Source organism: Cavia porcellus, unplaced genomic scaffold, assembly GCF_034190915.1.
Source record: "Cavia porcellus strain 051 isolate PalLab524CR breed Dunkin Hartley unplaced genomic scaffold, mCavPor4.1 scaffold_5, whole genome shotgun sequence".
NCBI classification, from domain to species: domain Eukaryota; kingdom Metazoa; phylum Chordata; class Mammalia; order Rodentia; family Caviidae; genus Cavia; species Cavia porcellus.
Window position 1 is genome coordinate 4956854 of NW_026947488.1, and position 21371 is coordinate 4978224.

General features: G+C 51.5%; 1 protein-coding gene across 3 annotated transcripts in view; it reads right to left on the bottom strand.

Annotated features, from left to right (window-relative positions):
• Znf831 (zinc finger protein 831) overlaps positions 1–21371 on the bottom strand; it is a 103601-nt gene that overhangs the window by 30029 nt on the left and 52201 nt on the right. For all 3 annotated transcript variants that reach the window (XM_004999994.4, XM_063248101.1, XM_063248103.1), the window contains exon 4: positions 15061–15185. In XM_004999994.4, coding sequence (XP_005000051.1) covers positions 15061–15185 — 125 coding nt within the window. The remainder of the gene's footprint in view (positions 1–15060; positions 15186–21371) is intronic.

Sequence of the window (21371 nt, forward strand, 5' to 3'; positions counted from 1 at the left end):
GACGGGGAAACTAAGGCACGGCGCGCGGCCGAGAGTCCAGGCCCGCAGGGCGCCTCCTCCGCGCCGCCCGCCGCGCCTTCGCTCCTCCGCTCCAGAACCTTCGCGGCCCAGCTTTCTCCCCGTGCTGTGCAAATGTGGGGCGCGCCCGAGGGGCAGCTGCCCCCCCCCCGGCCCGGGCACCCGGCTCGCTGCCCCCCGCTGCGTCTGCAGCAATGCAGAGGGACGGAAGGGCCGGGGTGGCGGGTTTGGGGTCCAGCGAGGCCAAGCAGCACCGGGCAGGCATTCGCGTCCGAACCGGTTCCCCAGGCCTCGAACCCCGCACTGAGCCGAGCGCGAGTCGCGTTCCAAAACGACCAGCAGGGCCAGGGGACAGAACCGGGGGACCGGGCAGGAGCGGGAAACCGAACCAGGGGGCCGGGCAGGACCGGGGAACCGAACCAGGGGGCCTGGCAGGATCGGGGAACCGAACCTGGGGACCGAGCAGGACCGGGGAACCGAACCAGGGGCCCGGGCAGGACCGGAGAACTGAACAGGGGACCGGGCAGGACCGGGGAACCGAACCAGGGAACCGGGCAGGACCGGGGAACCGAACCAGGGGGCCTGGCAGGATCGGGGAACCGAACCTGGGGACCGGGCAGGACCGGGGAACCGAACCAGGGAACCGGGCAGGACCGGGGAACCGAACCAGGGGCCCGGGCAGGACCGGGGAACCGAACCTGGGGACCGGGCAGGACCAGGGAACCGAACCAGGGGGGCCGGGAAGGACTGGGGACTGAACCAGAGGACTGGGCAGGATCGGAGAACCGAACTAGGGAACCGGGAAGGACCGGGGAACCGAACCTGGGGACCGGGCAGGACCGGGGAACCGAACCTGGGGACCGGGCAGGACTGGGGACTGAATCAGAGGACCAGGCAGGACTCAGTGGACCGAACCAGGGAACCGAACCAGGGACTGGGAGACCAGACAAGGCCAGGGTACCGAACCATCGGACCGGGCAGGACCAGAGCACCGGGCCGAGTACCGCTCGGCTGCGGTGCTGCGCTGGTCTCTGGCTGCGCGAGGCGGCGCTAGGGGGCGCCCTTGAAGCTTGGAAGACGATTTTCCAGCAAATACATAGTCATCCTTCGCTTTTTTCCGGGTAATAAATTCACAGAGCTTGTTTTTTAACCCCCACCAGAGGTTAAAATAGTTTCATAAAAAGTTTTGGTAAATTCATGGCTAACTTTTTTGAGGTTATGTGAGGTTGTTGTCAAAAAAATAAAAAGAAAGGAAAAGAGAAAAACAGCTCTTTTTTTCTCCCTCGCTCTCCGCTCCTGTAAGACCCGGAGTCACGAAGCGGTGAGGGCGGAGAGGAGAGGAGGGGGGCTTCGGGCTCAGTGTTTTTCCAGAACAGACCGCCTCGAGACTGGCCCCCACCCGGGCCCCTGGATGCCGTCAGCCGGGCCAGGGAGGTCGCGGACCGTTGCCCAGCGCGCACACTGCGTCATTGGCTCAGCGGGGCTGCGTCCCGCGCCTTCTAGATTGTTCCATGGCTGGGGAGGGGGCGAGGGCTGGCCGGGGCCGCTGGGCTGCGCTCTCCCCGACAGGCAGGCGGAAGTGAAGCCGAAGTTACAGTCCCCGAGGAGGGGTTGAAAAGAACTTTATCGTATTGAAAAGAAAGGAACTGGGGGAAGCATAAAGAAAACCGCGCAGTTAAGGGAGGGGGCGTCGCGCATTAACTATGATTCAGAGACTCAGATGCGCGGGCTTCATTTTTCAATCTGCTTTGAGCGAGGGGGAAAAAATAAGAAAATGATGGAAAATTGAGAAACAAACATCTCCGAGAGAGCCTTGCACCCGGGGGTGCTTAATGATCACTTAATAATTTCAAACGCGAGTGCTCAGAAAAATGCCTTTGTCCATTCCCGCACGCCAGGTACCTCGTAGCAAAAACAGAAAGCTGAATATGAGTGAAAATGGTCGTTAATGCCTATGCGGGGGGTGGTACAAACCCCTCTTTTCATACCTCTGCAAGTTAGAAAAGCAAGCAAAAAAAAAATTTTTTTTAAAGAGTTCTAGCAGAGGAAACATCTTGGAACCGAGCTCGAGTTTCTTTTTCTAAGGTCTGAGCGCGGGCAGGGCTCCTAATTAGGTAGGGACTGGCCGCGCACCCACCCACCGCTGACCCCCGCGGGCCGCCCTGAAAATCAGGGAGGAAAAACATGGGGAGGAAACGCAGCCCGCAGAGGCAGGAAGCGTGCTTGTTGTTGGAGCAGATTCTTGCCAGCGTCCAGGGTTGGGGTGAAGGCCGGCGGGAGCATCTGTCCCGAGGAAGACTGGGGGCCCCCCGCCCCCCTCCCGCACCCCGCTGCTAGGAGCGGGATGGGCTGAAACGCATGGGGTCCTCGGGTTCCATTGTGTTCCCAACGCCTCAGGGCCGACCCGCCCCAGCTGGGCCAGCATGGGGAGGGGGCGACAGCCGGACCGAGGGTCCTGCATATCCCCCCAGACGCCTCGGCCCCACGCCCACCGCACGGCCCCCTGCAGCGCCCCTGCACCCTAACCCACTCCCGTAGGGTCAGAATGTGCTCTCCAGGCCCCAGGTGACAAGGCAGAGCCTCGCCCAGCTGGACCCCAGGACCTCAGCACCCCCAGGTCCTTTGTAATCCACAGGCCCTGGAACCTGCGCTGCCCCCAACCGCGCCGCTCAGCGGTCCCCAGAGCCGGCGAGTCGGAGACTCTTGGACCGCGAGGCCGGGTGGAAGGGGTCGAGCCCACCCCCAGACGCTGTCCCATTTCTCAGACCGAGATCCGAGGCGAAGAGAACGGATGTCCCTGGCCCCAAAACTAGCGCAAGTCAGGACTCTTGTCGAATTCTTGAAACACCCGAACAGAACTTTGTAGCCCCGACCCACCCTGGGACCGGAGGAGAGGCATAAAGGCGACAGCTTGGGCTTTCCGAGGTCAGCGGGGCGCCGTAGTGAGAAGACTTGGGGGCAGCTGGCAGCGGGAGGAGGTGTTTTTCCTATAAAAATACAAAAAGACTAGAATCACAGTCTCAGGTTCTAGCTGGACTTGGATCAAACTGGAGATGAGGAAAGGGTTAAGCAAGAGTCCGAGACCAAAACATCAAAATAAGACTTTCTCCAGGAAGTCACGAAGAGGCTCACAGGGACCGAGGTGCGAATTACCTTCCCATCAGGACTCTGTCACTTAAAGTTGGCAGTGCCAACCTGAAATTATTTCTCCTCTAGGCTCACTACTGGTGATACCACCCTGCCCCGGGCTGTCATCAACACCTTAGTCAGAATTACGCCAAAAGCTCCTGCTGCCCTCAGAACCCACCTCAGGAGGCAGAGGCAGGTAAGAGAGGGCCCAACAGGTGCGCCCCACATTCTGAGCTCCAAGCCTGGGCTCGGTGCCTCTGGTTTCATGTCCCCACGTCCCCACTGACTGCAGCACCTCACAAAGAAAGTTCTAGAACAAAACTCAGATTTGCTTTCTAGCACCCTGCTGAAACTCCTCTGGGAACTGCTTGCAGAAAGTCTTTCAAAAGCAAACTTTATGCAGATTCCGGAGAAGGTTCCGGAGTCTCCCCTCACCACCACTTTTAACCTCAGCAAACCATTGTGTTTCAAATGTCCACCTCTCAGCTGTGCCCTAAGTGATTCGCACCCAGAGACCCCACCTCCCCAGCTGAATCCTGAATGGGCTGATTCTGAATGGGCTGCTGGGTTTTCTACAGGAATCTATTAGCGATCGCCAAGGGGAACACTTGGTATTTTAGATAAATAAGTAAATAGTAGTTAAGTGCTGTGCGCCTCCATCTCCAGCCGGTTTTGTGTATGGCAAAAATTCTCTATGCTCCGAGGAGGACCCCAGGGTGGGGGGACAGCGTCGCTGCGCCCCCAGCCCCAGCGCCCGCGGTGGCGGCCGCCGAGGGGCCTTGGGGACCGGAGCGCGTCGGAAGCGCGCCGCCCGCCCGCCCGCCCGCTCGCTCGCCCGCCCCGTTTTGTTCCCGTTTCTGCTCGCCCGCGCTCCGTCCCCGCTCCTCCAGGCGGCTTTGTCAGGATCTCTCATTTGGAAGCTTAATCATATCAGCGAGCTCACCGCATTGCATTTGTAATGACTTGTTTACCAGTCTGCGCCAGCTCTCCTGGCCAGGCCGTGCTCTCCCAAAGGACGAGGGCCACGTCCTGCTCGCCTGTGCCCCTCCTCTGCCCCCACACACTGCCGGGCACACAGCGTACACAGGGGCGGCCTGTGCACCTCGGGCTGAGTACCCCATCTGCTTCCCAGAGGCATTCTGGACCCTCACCCTGCCCCTAAGCTCCTGGAGGGGGCCCAGCCCTCCTATTTCTCTGGGGCTTGGAGGGGTCAGTGCTCACCACTTCAGTTACCCCACTAGAGCCAGAGAGACACAGGGGGGCAGTGACCTGTGTTTATCGGGCTGACCCCCCTCTTCTTTTGGGGAACCAGCTCTCCTTTCCTCAGCATGGCTAGGACAAGTGGCCCCAGCCCCTCCCTCAGCGCAGAGATGACCCTTAACATCCAAGTGGCTGGGTCAGGGACAGCCATGCCACCCAAAGAAATTCAGCTGGGGACTTGGGTTATGAAAAATGATCAAAGTTACAGAAGCCCTGAAAGGTTGGGCAGGCTCAGAGTTGTCAGCTGAGAGACAGAGAGGCTGAGGCCTGCTGGCCTTGGTGGAAACTGGATCCAGCCACATCTGAAGCCATTTCTCCCCACCCACCCCCCACTTCCTCTCTGTCTCTCTCCATCTCTTTCTCTCTCTGCTGCATGATCATCTTTCTTTCTTTCCTTCCTCGTTTGCTTACTGTCTCCCTCCTGTCTAAGCAAATTTGAATTGACTCCGTTTCCCTCATGGCCCGGAGGGTCCTTCCTAGCCCAGGTGTATAGACTGTAACTTTCTGCCTCCAGGAGGAACATTTTGAAACAAGAGAACCCGGTAACTGCTTGGGAATAATAAAAGCTTTTTAAAAAGTAACATGCTATGATCTTGGCAGTCACAGCTCTGTGAGCTCTCCCATTTCATCCCAGGAGTCTAGACTGTGGCCCCAAATCCCATCCTGCAGCACAGGGGCTGAGGAATTCATCCCTCGGGCTGCTGTCTGTGATGAGGAAAGGAAAGGGAGACGCTTCTTCAGCTTCCCGGGAGGCCTGTGCTCCTCCGAGCTGGCTGGGAGGTAGCTGAGTAACGCTCAGGGTTCAGAAGCCTGCAAATCAATTAATCTCTTTTGCAAATTTTTCACCGGCTCTAATGAATTGGTGAGGCGCATCGGAAGTCCTGCGAGGCTCGGTGTCCTTTGCAGTGACAAGACTCTCCCAGAGCAGGCTGAGACATCTCGCCTCTGCTGAGGAACAAATCTCTTCATATTTGAAAAGAACATCAAATTGTGCCCAGTAGACTTGAAGTTTGGTCAAGAGAAACTCACTTTTCTGTGATCAAAAGAAGAAAAATAGCCTCATCAACTCTGTATGTTCTTTCCGCCCTGGGTAATGTCCATGACCTCCACTGCAGAATGGGGCGGGAGGGGGTGCAGCATCCACAAGAGCAAGGGGGTGGGGGGGCCTTCTTCGGGGCACCGGAAGTGCATCCTGCCCCCATCTGCAGGGTCCAAGACAAGGCCCTACGTCAGTGGGAAAGGAGGGGCCCTGTAACCTGCGGCTGCGGGGAGATTAGGACTGGCAAAGCCCCGAGGGTGTTCCACACCCACCTCCAGGCACACTGGTTAGACGTTGGCTTCGGACCCTCAGGCCACCTCTCCTGCATGACACCATACCTGGAACTAGCCACCCAATCGGAGTCCCCCAACTTTTAGAAAGACACTGTTTGAAGCTCTTTGGAAAACCCCACCCCAATAATCCATGGAAGGCTCTTCAAGGAGGGTCTTGGCAGAATGTCGCCTGTGCCCCCCCTCTCCCCCCAGCCAGCTGTGCTGAATGTACACTGGACAGCTATGTAAGTCATCACCTTACAGGAGCTGGGGAATCACTACAGCACACAACCCAAGTCAGGAGGGTCAGATGGACAGACAGAAGGTGGGACAGGAGTCCCAGGGAAGGTCTCCTGCCGTTGGGGGAGAGGGCGAGCATGGTTTTGGGTGATTCACAAGCACAGAGTTAAACAAAACTAAATCACACATTGGGAACACTATTCTTTTTGCTATATTCTCTTAAACTTTTGATTTTAGAAAGAAGAAAGTCTCAACGAGGCTCTTGCATGTCTAGAGCTTCTCCAGTTCTTGTCCATCTCGTTAGCGGATGGAATGTACCTAGGACTCATGGACTGGAACTCACAAAGGATTCTGGCTAGAATGTACTTATCAAAATACGTTGTTCACCGTGTTTTTATCTTTGTAACACTGCCTTCATGGTCTGTGACTAGGGCGCTCCAGTTTTTTTATATAAATGATAAAATTTCTCGTGAAAAGAAAAATGCATTTTCTAGCTTTTTTTGGAGTGACTCTGAAGGAAAAGTTAGGTAAATATCACGCAAGTGACATGTAGATGCAGAGAAATTCTGCAGATGCCACAGGAAGGCTCTCCACTGAGGACATATACTGACTGCCAGATTTATCACCCAGATCACCCAGGCCGGTCACTGGACAACATTCTGAGCTCGTTTCTCCATCTAGGGGGTGAGAAGAGAGTGTGCTCAGAGTGACCTGAGGGTGAGCACCCCAAATTGGAGGTACTTCCTGAACTCCTGTTTTTGAGAGCATTTTCTAAAATCTCCCTTGGACATTCGGACCCAAACCTCACCGCTTTTCCCGTCACGAGCCACGCCAGCTGCAGGAAATTACAAAACCATAAACTCGAGGTAGTTCTTATCATTCAATAAAACATCTCCCTCAATCAATATGACTTCAGATGTGTCATCGGGCACAGGGCCATGCTCAGCTCCTCTTCAGTGTTCCAATTTTAGTCTGTGTACCGGGAGAAGCAGCACAACTTCCAATGTGCCCAGCAAAAGCCCAAATAATTAACCTCAACCACATCAGTGTTCTCTGTTCCACAAAATGCGTTTCTAAGGAAATACATAAGAGCTCTTTATACCTCGGAATGTTTTAATGCACCCCAGCATCGGAGCCAAGGGAACAGGTCTCAGTTAATGGGACAAGTCCTTTTAGTACAAGGGATTTCAATAATAATACTACTAATAAAGAGCTGATATGTCATCCGCCAGGAAGAATTGAGCATATAAACACAAGAACAGCCAGCCTAATTATGAAATTCTTTTTGCAGCCCAGGGTCAATAACTGTGATATTAGGAGGCTGATAATGAGGCGGGTGCAGAGAGGTTTGAGGCTCCTAGAGAATAGAATGCCCCACTCAAGGTACAAAATCCAGTGATGCTCTGTTCATCCCCATGGCTCCCCACAACCTGAAAGGAAATGTATTCACTTCAGAGCCATGACCTCATGGGGGGGGGTGGACGTCAGGAATTGTATAACTAACCACAACAAAAGAAAATCATTAGCAGCTTTCACCAGGAAGTGTCAGGCCTTTGTGTGGACGCTGGACTTGTCAATTGCTTTCTCTAATGGGACATTAACACAAGAGCTTGTGTGCACTCCCATCTACCTGGCCACCCGCGTGCCTGCTTGCAAACACACCTGCCAAATCCTCTGCTATGAGGAGCAGAGCGTTCCCAATGCAAGGTTCACTGGGAGAACTTCTCCTTGGACTGGGAAGGATGGCCGTTGGCGCCCTGGAACCAGCCCACTCAGGTCACCGAGGATAACTGCCCAGGTGGAACACCAGCCCCCTCCTGATTCCTGCGTGGTCAGAGAAGGCTTAGGTGTTCCAGGTGAGGTGAGAAACCCCACCGGGCCTCACGGCACACACGCACTCAATCAACATTCTCACTTCCAAGGCTCGCCTCCCGACCCAGAAAGACGCAACTGCATTATCTGGCCTAATCCTCTTCACAGCACCCCAATCCATTAAGATGTCATAGCTGTCTTAGAGGCTTACTGCTAAAACCAAATGGCGTTGGCTCGCCACCCAGCCAGGCAGGGACACTTGAGAGCTTCTCACTCCCCTCTTCCGTGGGAGGATTTGCTGTTCATCTTCAAAGCAGCCTGGACGGATGGATGGCCCTTTTGCTGTTCTTCTTTTGTCTAGGCAGTCCTCAAACATATTGCGCGTGAACGCCTCTGGTTGGAGTTGTATACCAAATCATACCCTAGGGATGGATTTGCGGGATTTCCAAAGACAGTTTTCACTATCGGTGCTGTTTGCCCCTGGGGCTGGCTTTGGCAATGAACCCACCTCCCTTTACAACATGGTCCCGCTGCAGAGTAAAGGACATTTCAGACTAAAGAGCAGCGAAGTGATACCCTTGCGTTTGTGGCAATCCCCAGAGCTTCCCGATGAAGCCTAAGGTCACGTCGGATGATTCCAAAAAATTAAGGTGGTGATTCTATGAAGCTGAGTCACACTGGTCAGTTCACTGCATCCACACCACGCCCTCTGGAATTTTCCATCATGGAGACAACTTGAAACTGTGATCAGAAACCTAGCGTCCAGGTTGCTTGACCGTTCTTCTTTCTTCTTGAAGATTTGGGAGCTGTTTTTGTGGTCCTTCCAGCTAACACTGAGCTCCTAGGAAGCTCACAGTAAGGATACTTAGGTTTGTTCTTGCGCTCTGGCGCTCCTGTGTGGGGCGGTTGGATGCCAAGATAGCAGATATCACTTCCGCGTGGGAAGAGGGTCCTTTCTTACTGAGCTCGCCTAAGATGGACTGGTTTACAGTGGGGACAGCGGTAAGAAGGAGAAAACAAACAACTTTGAGGATTTTTCCTGAGAAACCATGAAAGGAGAAGTCTGCAAAGTCTACCAAGATAAAGCAAAAGCAAATCTTCAGTCTAAAGGTTACAATGGCAGGCGAGGAATGAATTGTTAAAATCTGTAAATGGGAATTAAGTATTAATGAGAACACAATATATTGTTACACAAAATTGCAGGGTGGATCAATGGGCTTTCTCTCGTTTTCCATTTATTTTCTCTCTTTTGTTTGTTTTTGAGATGGAGGTCTCATGTGCAGTTCAGGCTGGCCTTGAACTCACTGTGGAGCCCAGGCTGGCTTCAAGCTCACAGTGGTTCTCCTGCCTCAGCCTTGGGAGTGCTGGGGTTACAGGCACGAGCCACCACGCCGGCCTGCATTTACTTCATAGCAAGATCACCAAGAGGGGCTTTGTTTCTCTCCCAGACACAGAACACATCATGAAGCAGCATCTCCACCACCCGACCCCCACACCGGGGACTGAACCCAGTTCTGTGCCCTGAGCTTGTATCCCAGCCCACCACAGCTTTTCTTTTCTAAATACAAGTCAGGATAGGCTTGAATTTGTGATCCTCCTGTCTCAGCCTCCCAGGGTGCCGGAATCACAGATATGTGCTCCGTCACCCAGCTTCCAAGAGTTTCCCAAGCTTTGGATGTTAAAGTCACCTTGGACTTACTTTTTTTCTTCTTAACTTGTCACCTGGTCTGATCTCACCAGTGAGTGTGACTCAGGAGGCTTCCAACGATCACTTCCATCAGCATGACTGACACTGACGCCCTAAGCATAATTTTCACTTAGCAACAATGTCCAGTGGTCTCCCCATCGTTCTACGGGCTCCAGAGGGGACCTGAAAGTGTGGCTGGAACAAAACCCTAGATGGACTGCAATGATTCCCTTCACATTTCTAAATTAATAATGAAAGATTAACAATAACAGCCAGTAACAAAATAGAATAATTACAACAGTATACCATGATAAATGTTATCTGAAACTTATGACTCGGTCATTTCTGAAAGCTTCTGTTTAATACTTGCATGGTGGATGCCAGGTAACTAAAACAGTGAAATTGTGGATAAGGGTAGTTATGTGGTAGTTTTCTACCGTGTATCAGACTGAAAATTCAGCTGAAGGGCATGAATGAATGCTAGATGAAGAGATGGAGACAGAGACAGAGAGAAATGGCGCTCGAATGCGCCAGCAGCTAGTTTACACCCAAAGATTCTCTTTCATCAAGCTCACCACGGGGGCACCCCACACAGACCATTGGGATCATAAGGGACACCCCTGCTCCCCTGGGGTATTCAGTGACTGTTATCTACGAAACAGTCTCTCCAACCTGCCCCACCTCACCACCACACATACAGCCCTGGCCCTCGAGTGAATTAGAGGGAAGGAGGGGTCACATTTAACCCGGGTGTCTTGTAAGTTGCCCCAACTTAACATCTAAAGAGAATGGTCTGTTCCCAGCCACCCTCACCTTGCTGGAGATTGCACTGAGATGGGCCACGAGGTTTCGGTGTAAGAAAATGGAACTTAGTTCCCCAGACTGTCTCACAGGCTCTAATCGATGAAATCTTATAAATTAGGTCTTTATCCTGCATAACTCCTCTGGCCTTCTGTTTGCAGAAGACTTCACTGTCAAGCCATCTGTCAATTCCAGTGATTAGTCTCAAGCCATTGGAATAAAGAAATTAAACATCTTTGTAAAAATATTTTTTAAGACATCCTCTGTCTCTTCCTAGGTTATTGACGGGAAGAATTTCCTGAAGAAGACAGAGGAGGAGGAGAACAAGGAGCAGGAGAAGAGTAAGAGATCAAAAAATTAAAATTCTCCCACATGACAGCCCCTCAGGCAACCCAAAACGGACCATCCAGTCATCATCCTGCTGTGGGAAACAGATCCTCCTCTCTGGCCCCCAAGATACCCTTACACACCCAGGATACCCTTATGTGCACACACACACATACACTGAAGACCAGCTCTGATCTCTCTCCTGAACCAGCCACACCAGGGGACCAAGAAAGTCGTTTGTAAGTGGCAGCCCTTACTAAGGCCCTGCTTCGGGCTCCTCTGAAGTTCGAGCACTCTGTCTTCCCACACCGACACCCTGTGAGTGCCTGTCACTCAGCCGTGAAATACTGATATTGGAGAGCAGTGGTAATGAAATTCCCGCGACCCTTTGATTTCCAGGTGGCTTCTGCTTTGACACACTCTTGTCCCTTCTGATTCCGCGGTGTCCATCGTGATCAGTGGACTCTGCCTGCTGGGCTGGCTCCCGCCTTCCCTAAGCCCATCCTGACACTTCAATAAACAGTGTGCAGTGATTAATATTCCCTGGGCCAGTCCTTTGACTGCACCCCGGGCTCGCACCTGCCCTTCGGTGAACATCCTTTGTGTTCCCCCTAATTGCTGGGGCAGGAGGCCTTTGAAAATGGGCACTAGGGGCCAGGCCGCTGGCTCCGCTCATTGCTTAAATAATAAACATAAAAGCGCAGACATTTGTCACCACTGCAGGTTGTTGCTTCGCATATCTACCCAGGAGGGGATGGGAGGAGCCACTGGCTTCCCAGCAGGAATTTGACCCATGGGGAGCCTCAGTTCCTAGCCCTGTACTCGGGGGTTCTTCCATTTGGGCCTCATCTTATTTGTGCCTTGGCACAAATAAGTCCCTCAGCTCCGGGATTATAGTGTGATAAAGCTGTGAGATACCGATGCTGACACAAGAAGTGTATAGAAAGCTGGATTTCCCCCAGCTGGAGAGGATCTTGGGGCCTCTGGGGCTCCTCCGCTGGTCCTGTTGACGGGGAGGGGCTGTCCCTGAGACTGAGAGAAGCTCAAGAGGGAAGAAAGGACAGCAAAGGCCACAGGCTTTCCAGTGGTCTCTGTGCCTGCCCTGGAGGCCCAGGGTCATATACTCAAGCCAGGCACCTGCACCAGATGCAAAGAAGCATTGTAAAGAGGTGACCCGGAGCCCTGGGGAAGAGGAAAGAGCAGGTGTCACTTGCTTTGGGCAGTGGCAAAGACACCCAGGCAGTGGCTGGATTTCACCTGATTGGTGTGACCTACACAGCCCCACACAGAGGTCCTAGCCAGTCAGCCACCCAGCCTCTCCCCTCAGGAAGCTAGCTTGTCCCACCATCATCAGATCGAGTCCACTTGTAGTTGCTCAGAGTGTGGTTTTCCAAAGCACAGAATGTGTTCTGCCAGGGTGCGTGTGAGTTTGAGTGGGGGGTTTATTTTTATGATTAAGGTTCATAATTAAATTTTCTGCAAAGCAGTTTGCAAATACTGAGAGCCAGGTAACGTGCAGCATTTTAAATGGCATGTCCATGTGAGCGACACCACTTTTACTCAAAACCGTGGTTTTTTTCAGCACCAGGGACTGACCCCTGAGCCTTCTCAGTGAGCTACTTTGCCAGCACTTTGCACTTTTAGTGTTTATTTTAAGACCACTATGGTTGGCTCAGTCAGGGAAGAATTCTCCAGAATGGTGAACAGTAATCCTCCAAGTCCTAACCCATTAAACCTATGGAAATGACTTCCTTGGCCAAAGGCTCTCTTTGCAGAAGAGATTCATTCAAAATTCTCAAGATGAGATGAGCCTGGATTCAGCATGGGCCCTACAGTCAATGACAAGTGTCTGTCTAAGGGAAAGTCAAGGGGAGATTTGATCTGCAGGAGCACAGGGGAGGAGGCCACATGGAGACAGGGCGAGGGACCAGAATGATGCAGCCACAAGAAACCGGGAGAGGAAGGTAGGGTCCTCTGCCAGAGCCTCTGGGGGAAACTCAATGCTCCTGGACTCTGGACCACCAAGAGTGAGGTTTTGGTGTTTCAAGCTACTGGATATGTTGGGCAACTTCTTATAGCAAGCCTGGGTGAGCAGACAGACTTCTTACACAAATGAGACCTCTCATTGGCTGCAGCATCCTTCTCCTGAGTCCAAACTGCACACCACCCTGACACATCGCCTACCATCCCCAGCCTCCTCCTGCCTGACCCCAAGCCTGTGCATGCCCAGTCCCCATCCAGAAGGCCTCTTCCTCTCCTCCCACATCCACCTTTCCAGAGGAAACTGATCTCCCAAGAGAACTTCCCCTCTGTGCTGCACCCCTAACAGTAACAAGGGGGTCCTCATCCTCCACCAGACAATGAAAGCAGTCAGTGCCATCAGCTGCTTCAGAGTTTGCCAAGCAAGGCCACATTCGGCAGCTCTTACAGGCACCAATGGGGTCCTTAAGACAGAACTTCAACGTCCCAGCCACACAACCAAGAGACATCTGGAGAGAACCGTCTTGTCCTTCCCAGTGGGATTTAGTCAAAGATGGGCAGCCAGTTAGTCTGTCTGTCTTCATCCTGATGACATTATCCAGAGCAGGGAGTGTCTTTCTCCCACCTTTCAGGGCCTGATACAGAGCCTACAACTCTCCACAGAGGCCAGCATGAGCTTCCAGCCACAGCTGGGCTGGCTGCCTTGAAGATTCTGGGAAGAGAGCTGGTGGAGACTTCATCCTATGGGGCAACTGGCAGCATTATGGTTGGCTTGGTGTGCTCCACTAGTGACGGCTGGTGATAGCCCACCCCTCCACAGCCGTGGCTACCAGCTCCCGGCCAGTGCCACAGCAAGAGTTCCAGTCCTACAGCTATGCAAAGGAACATTCAAGAGCTGGACTCGATGGAGCCAAGGGTCAGGGCAAGATCATGGAATCAGAGAACGAAGAGCCAGCCTACAAGGGTTGTTGTTCCGGGGCCGCCCTCCCACATGGGGCTCCCAAGCTCCCCACATTGTGTCCCCAATTTTTCATCCTCCAGGTGGTCTGAGTTATGGCCTGCACTTCAGAAATTGTTAGGTTGGCCCTGGACAACTGACAGAGGACGGCAAGCTTGAGATGATCTCAGGAGAGGGAAAGGGGCACACACAGAGGATCTAAGAAACAGAAATGACTTTGCTACCACCTACTATTGTCACCATAAGAACCAGCAACACAGCAGAGAATTGCAGTGTCCTCTGGCCCTTCCTGTGGGAGACCTCTCTCCTGTCCTAAAAAACAGATCCCATTCAGCTCTGAGATGCTCTATTTGGGGTGCGTCACCAAACATGGCCCATTGGGAAATTCCCTTGGCTAACGAGCAATGTGATACAGATGAGGTGACAGCCACAGGACATGGAGAAGCAGCAGAGCTGGGTGCCCTAAACATATTTCTACCTAGTCTTGCCCCACTGCATACCCATCTTTCCCCTCTGGATTTTGACCCTTGACCTTCCTTAACAAAATCTGTATTTTTGTCTTCTACAATTTGTCATCCAACTTCAGGAACAGAGACCTATCTTGATTTAAATTCTCCAAGTAACAAAGTGCTGCTCCTTTTCCTTGCCTCCAAAGAGGATTTTGAGTACCCAGGTTGAGCGTGGCAGTGGGGTGGCATTGAAGGGTAAGTAGAGGAAGCAAGTGTCATTTTCCTGTAGGGGGCGCTGGAGCCACGAAAGGCAGAAGAAGAAGTCACTATCCACGTGGTCCCGCAGGACCACAAACCTCAGACATCAGACAGAGCCCAGGGTCAGCCCTTGACCAGACTACAGTGAGCCACAAAAGGACGCTAATTTGGTCATGGTTAGCCAGATGGGGTCCAGCGGCCTCTCCCGTTAGGTCTTCCTTCAGTCTTCCCAGGGAACGCCGAGCAAGGCCAAGGCCAGGCTCGCTACTGCTGGGGAGAGGAGGAAGGGAGAAGATACGGAGGTGCAGAGAAGGTGGCGAGTGGCCCTGGGTGCCCGGTGATTACGGCCTACGCTCCCCTTTGCCAGGAAGCAGCCAGACCCAGTGTGCGTCCACAGCAACAAGTAACTTACAGAAAGGATGGGGGCAGCCAAGGACCGTGTTGCCCATAGAACCACTCAGACATCTGCCCACAGGGGCTCCCACGCTGTCTGTGGATCCCCAGAGCCTCACAATGGCAGAGTGAAAAGAACCCAGCAAACCGCCCTCCCCAGACGGTGAGGCAGGCCCACCAAGAGTCCAGGCTCACGGTCCCCCAGGGTCTAGGGGAATCGTTACCCACGCCAGGCCTGGGCTGAGTGTGGAATGGTCTCTCTCCACACCTCCTGCCCTTACAATTGATTTAGAGTCATGCTAAGGGTCTCAAAGGTCAGCCTTTGTCATTGTCCCTCATGTGCTAGGTCCGTGATGGCTCCTGAGTTTCCTGCATCCCGATGTCAGCTTGGTACCTTCACCTCCCCAGTCCAGCTTCACCTCCAAGACCAGCATTACCTGCCACTTCCGGTGATCGCGGTCCAAGTGGGGGTGGGGGGCAGCTTCTTCTTGGTCCCCAGGGTGGCTTGCGTAATCTGCTGGCTCTCAGCTGAACTCGGCTCTGCCAGAAATTCCCTTCGCACCTGTCGGACAGAGAAGCACAAGTGTGGGAATCTGCCTGGAGGGTGCTCGCTCAGGAAGTCATGGAGGATCCTGGGGGTTCCCTGGGAAACTCTTGGCTGCACTGTGACTCTGACCCCTCCGCCCCCAACCCTCTCCCAGCAGAGGATTGGGGACTACCCGCACCAGTGCTTTACGATGCTTCCCATGCTACTTGGCAAGAGCTTTTATGAAAGTTACTGCAGTTAAATGCTAAACTTGATGGCGGTCACTACTTGCCAAAAATCATCCGATCGAACTTTCTGTGATGACAAAAATGTTCTCCAATCTACATTTACCGGTAGTCACTGTGGCGACTGAGCACTTGACATGTAATTAGCATGTACAAGAAACTGGGTTTCGTGAATAATTTCATGGATTTAAATAACTATAAGTAGCCATGGCTAAAATCTTCCCAGACTCCCACCAGGAAGGGCCCTCCCACCAATCAGGGATCCTGATTGGTGAGCTTCAGGGCACTCACGTCCCAAAGGGCGGGAAAGCAAGGGTGCAGAGGGAAACAGGGCCTTCCTGATGTTTATTCCTACCCAGACCCTCTCATCGCTACTATGGCATGTCCTTTGTAAGGTGCACCACACAGCACACACAGTAGAACATACACATGCCGTGCAGATGAATAAACATGCCACGGACTGAGAAGGGTGCAGGCTTGCAGTGTCCTACTGATGGGAAGCTGCAGTCTAATCTAGACCAGTCTGCAGGTAATCAGGTAGAAACGAGAGTAGCCGCCATGTCCCCAGAGCAGTCTTTTATTTTAAGGTAGTACTGGGGAGTGAAGCCAAAGCCTTCACACTGAGCTAGATCTCCAGCTCCTTTTGAGCCATCTTTCATATTCTGAGACAGTCTTGCTAAGTTTCCCAGGCCAGGCTTGAACTTACGATCCTCTTGCCTCAGTCTCTTGGAGAGCTGAGATGTGATAGACAGGTATCACCACATCGGGCTCCTATGCTCTTTTAAGATATTTTTTGCTTGCTGCTTAGGTGCAGAAATTCCCTTCCCTTGCCAACCTCAGTTTATAAGAACCGGCCTCCCATGGTGAGCCCTCAGAACCCTCTGGGGAAGGAGGTGAGGCCACCTGCTTGGCTGCTCTCCTTCCTCATCTGTGGAGCCACTGCCAAGATCCAGTCACAATACTTTAATCACCAGCATTTTAAAGAAGATTTGCATTGTGCTAGATCCTCTTAGGTGCTGGCTTTTCCTGGTGGCAGCAACTGGCAAGTGGCTCTTTGTTCCTCTTTACCCAGTGTCCACTTTTGTGCCTGGGGCAGAACTGTCATCCCCAGTGGGCCTCAGCTCATCCTTTGAAGCAGCTGACCCGCACTTGTCAGGATGACAGGTTCCCAGAGAAGCTATCTGAGGCGGGGTAGGGAGCCCCAGGCTGCTGTGTTGCTAATCACCAGTTCCTGAACCAGCCGGGCTCCTGCAGAGCCCGGAGGAAGAGCGATTTCAGAGTGCAGAGACAAAATAGGCAAGGACCTGCTGGGACAGTTCTCCCCTGTGTGCTGTGGTCACCTCTGCTCCTGCAGTCGGCAGGTGACTGTCACTTTCTTGCAGGTGTTAAAAATAGCACAGTTGGAACCGTGGACTCCACTCGATCAAATAACCTGGAGACTGCTGGGCTAGTCCTAGCCCCTGAACTCGGAGCTCAGCAAGCAGGAATCTGGACACTGTCATTCCTTAGCCACAGACTACAGTCACAGTGTGTAACCACCGAGGCCCATTCACCTCTGAGCAGGAAAACCTGGTGGTGCAATTTGCCCCTCAGAGCTTCCGTGGGCACAGGCTGAGGCTGGGTCCCCCCCTGCTCCCCCTTGTTGGTCTTTCCCGGCCCAGTCTCTCACACCTTCTCTGCCAGTCTCCTGGACAGAATCCCCAGCTCAGGCCCTGCACCCCAGGGGTGCCAGGGGAGCACTCCCTTCTCAGAGTCTCAGCACAGGCAGGTCTGGGAGATGCCCACACATGTGCATGGCCCTTTACGCTGTACCCAAAACTCCTTTTGCTCGCTTTATTTTTGAGGCTGTGTTTTAAGGTCAGTTTAAGGTCTGTGTCTATGTATGATGTGTTGACCTATAAAGCGATTTATGTTTTTGTGATCCGCTGCTGCGTAAGGTCCCAATGTGAAATCTGGCTCCTAGGCTTCGTGGACCTGGCTTCCTGCCTCTCTCTGCAGGCTTGAGACTAACACAGTACCTTTGTCCCCAGGCCTCACAGAGACCAGTCCTGCCCCGTTGACCCAGCAGGGACACTTGAAGGTTTGTAGGCTGAGGCCAGGAGCTCTGGGATGCACTCCCAGGAGTGCATAGAAAGAAGCGGGTGAGGCTACACTAGAATCTTGATCTGGACTGGAATCCGTTGGCCTTCTCTGCACCATCCCGCGGCCCCTTCCCTTTCTGGAGAGCCCAGGTCCACAGACAGGCCTTGCAGGTCCCAGGCCAGCCTCTCATGAGTCTCATGCTTTTCTCTCCTCCTCAGGGGATAACAGCACAGAGAAGTAGAGTGGATTATGCACAGTGAAGCCTCCGCACACCCTAAGCAGGACCTGAGACTGCAGGGCGACAGCCTGCTGTGATGGCGCACGCCTGTAACCCTCACATTGGGAGGACTGCCGTGAGTTCAAGGCCAGCCTGGAACAAACCAACAAAAAGCCCAGGGCTGTAGTCAGTGGGACCCACGGCCTTGACCACGTGTAGGGGCCACATGCAGCAGAGGCCACATGAGCTCAGTGCTGCCGAAGGGCACTGCACCAGGCCCACCCCTCAGTCTGCAAGAAGAGGAAAATCCTTGCTCCTAACAGAATCCTGTTCCCAAGCAAGGGCTTGCTCTTCCTCTGCTCTCCCTAGTTGGAAACCCTAGAACCAGTCCCTGAGTGTCTCCTGCCTCCAACAGCACCAAATACAGCTGCACATTAATCAATAAAATCCAATTCCATGGTCCAGTGCCTGCTTGGGGCGCAGTAAAGACGTAATTTTGTGAGCACTCCGAGCGTCTAGGCCTCTAGTTAGTGTCAGACCAGTTAGGAATCTAAAGATGAATTTTCTTCATTTTTTCATTTCCAGTCTGAAAATGGGTTCTGCATCTTCTAATCCCTCTCCTCCACCTCATGTGGCTCCGTTAATGAAAACAGCCATGTGCAGTACAGTGTGGTATTTGGAATTGACAACAAACAGAGAAGAATACATCAGAAGGGTAGACCGGGAAAAACTCCCAATGCTGAGAGTTTAGAAGCTCATATGTAGCAAATAACTGAGAGAGCTGGACTCACATGAAAGTTGGCAAGTTTTTATGTAAATTCCAGGTATATTTTAGAGTTTGCATGCCATAAACCTCGGTCATGTGTGTGTATGTATGCAGTTACACGAATATCTCCTTTAAAAATAAAAAAAATATGTAATGGTTGATACATTTGTCAACTTGAGAAGTTTAGAAATTAAGAAGTTTAAGCAACTCAGCAAAGGCCAAAGTCCTCACTTTGTAAATATCCTGAGCCTGTGCAAAAGGAAAGCAGGGAAATTTTGAGTGCTACACCCACTCGGGGACTGGTAACATGCCACGACATAAGGGAGGAGAATAGGCTTGCTGTCTCCCTCTTTTGCTCTTGCTGATTTTGCTGATTTCTGCCGCCTTAAAGTGTTGCCCCTGTGCCATGCCAGCTGGCATTGGGGCCAGCTGATTACAGACTGAAACCTCCACACACTGTGAGCTAAATAAAACCTTTTCCTCTTTAACTCTGGGTATCATTTCATCTCAGCCACCAGAGAAAAGTTACCAAGACACCATGTCAAACTCATGAGGGTGTACTAAAACAGATAAAAGGTCATGTTTGACCCATGATCCATAGTTGTCTGTGTAACTAAATAAAAATAAATATTTCTGTATATGAATATATATTTATTCATTTAAGGAGAAAACATAAGGGAATATATTTGTATACTGTGAAATTGGCTTAGGGTTAGGGTTATTGGGAGTAGAAAGAGATTTCTTAGACAAGAAGTAGTAATCCTAAAGGCAACATTAGCTGACTTTAAGAAGTCAACTTCTGGGCAGATATGGTGCTGAGTACCCGTGGTCCAGGTATTTGGAAAAATGGCTTTGAGACCAGAGGTTCAAGAACAGCCTGGACAGCACAGTAAAACCCTAGCTCAACAACAACAACAAAAAAAGACAGACAAACAAAATATATCCTCTTAATGACGAAAAACCTCAGCATTGAGGATTTATGGTTTATATCTGGAAGTCCCCCCCAAAGCCTCATGAGCTCATAGGTGGGCTTTGAAGAGGTGATAGGATCATAGGCCGTGATATTCATCAGTGGATCAGTCCACGCATGAGTCTTAAGCTCAATGTGATGTTGGCAGGGGGAGCCTGGTTGCAGGAGGTGGGATGACACCTCCAAAACTGCGCTCCCTCCTCCTCCCTTGGTCCCTCTCTGCTTCCACGGCCATGCCATGGACTGTTTCTCCTCCACCCCTCTGCCTTGCCACCCCACCTTGGAGCCAACTGGTTATCATCTGAAACCTCCACAACCTGTGAGCTAAATAAACCTTTCCTCCTCTAATTTGTGGTGTCATGTACTGGCTCAGCAACAAGAAAAGACAGACAGCAAGTGCAAAATAAGAATTCCATTCCCAACAGTGCAGTGAAGTAAAGACTCAGATTGACTGTGACCATACTCACCCTCGGACTGAAAAATAAATACGGATTATAAAACATTTAAACAAATTTAAATCTATTGAAATGTTGATTAGAAGATAAGAAATAGAAGTCCAAAACCAAGGGAAAACTGAAACCTGGAAAGGCAAGTTTGTTTTCACTATGAGGGTCATTTGCTAAGCCAGGCCAGGTCAATTGGAGGTTTTTATGCTCTGGGGTGCTGAACTCAGAACATGCACAGGTGATAATCAAGTGAAGGGTCCAGCCTCCCTCCTGTATAATGCTGAAACCTCCAAAAATCACACCCTCGACACCTGGAGGACTTGGAATATCTGCTCCCCACTCTCACAACCTGGCCAACGTACAAAGCAAACCACTCCCAACTCAACATTTACCGCTGAGCGAAGGGAGAGGACTTCTTTCCTGTTAATTTCATAACAATAACACAACTTTCTTTTGGGTGTGCGATCTGAATTTACAGGAAACATGAAACTAGGAGAAATGTAAAGGCAAGGATTCCATTTAAAGTGGTGTCGAGCAGAAGCAAAACAAATGTTTACTGGAGAAATTCTCTACACTCAACTCAACTCTCAAAGTTCTAGAAACATCAACTCACAGTCAACAATACTAACATGAACAAGAAATCAAGTTGCTATAAATTAGAGATAATATATAAAATAGTGCCAGACACACCGAGACCTCATATGTTAGCATAATTGGATGCAAAGTATTGTGTTTTTTAAAAAAGAATTAAAAGCAAAGAATTTATGATACAAAATCACCAAGCATATCTGAAAACTAATTAAATGGAACCTTTTAGAAATAAAACATAACAATATCCATTAGCAATTATATTTAAAAACGCAGTAGACCATGAAAGCAGAGCCACTGTAATGCGCCAGCTCCATCTGGCCCAGATGCATAGCAGTAAACAGGTGTGCCTTCCCAAATGGAAGCTGGGCAGATGGGTGGCCCCTCAGGACATCAGACACGAAGCCACGGAGTACCAGTCCCCAAGAGAGGAGAACACAGGTAAGCTGTGGGCTCAAGAATGTTCTCAGGTCCCGCACAAAGGTTATACTTTCTCAATCAAATTTCCTTTCTACGTCCATCAAAAGTCAACTGATCATACGCTTTTGGTCAGACTCTGCTCTCTCTCCATTGACCGTGGTCCATGTGGGTGAAAACCCCACACTGTCTTGAAAACTTTAGCTTTAGAGTCAGCCTCAGAGTCAGGCTGTATGGAGAAGACAGTGTGACAGTGGCATCAAGAGAGGCAAACAGGCCCACAAGTGCCTCTAGAACAACGAGATAGCCACTTGCCAAGATAGAAACTTTGATCCATGCAGAGCTCACCATGCATGAACCTTAGGCAAAAGTGGATTGTAGATCTGAAACATAAAACCTTAGAGGAAACAAAAGAAAATCCTGGCAATTGTGACCAGGCATGTGTTTATGCATATTATGACACTAAAAGCATAGTTAACAAAAGAAAAATA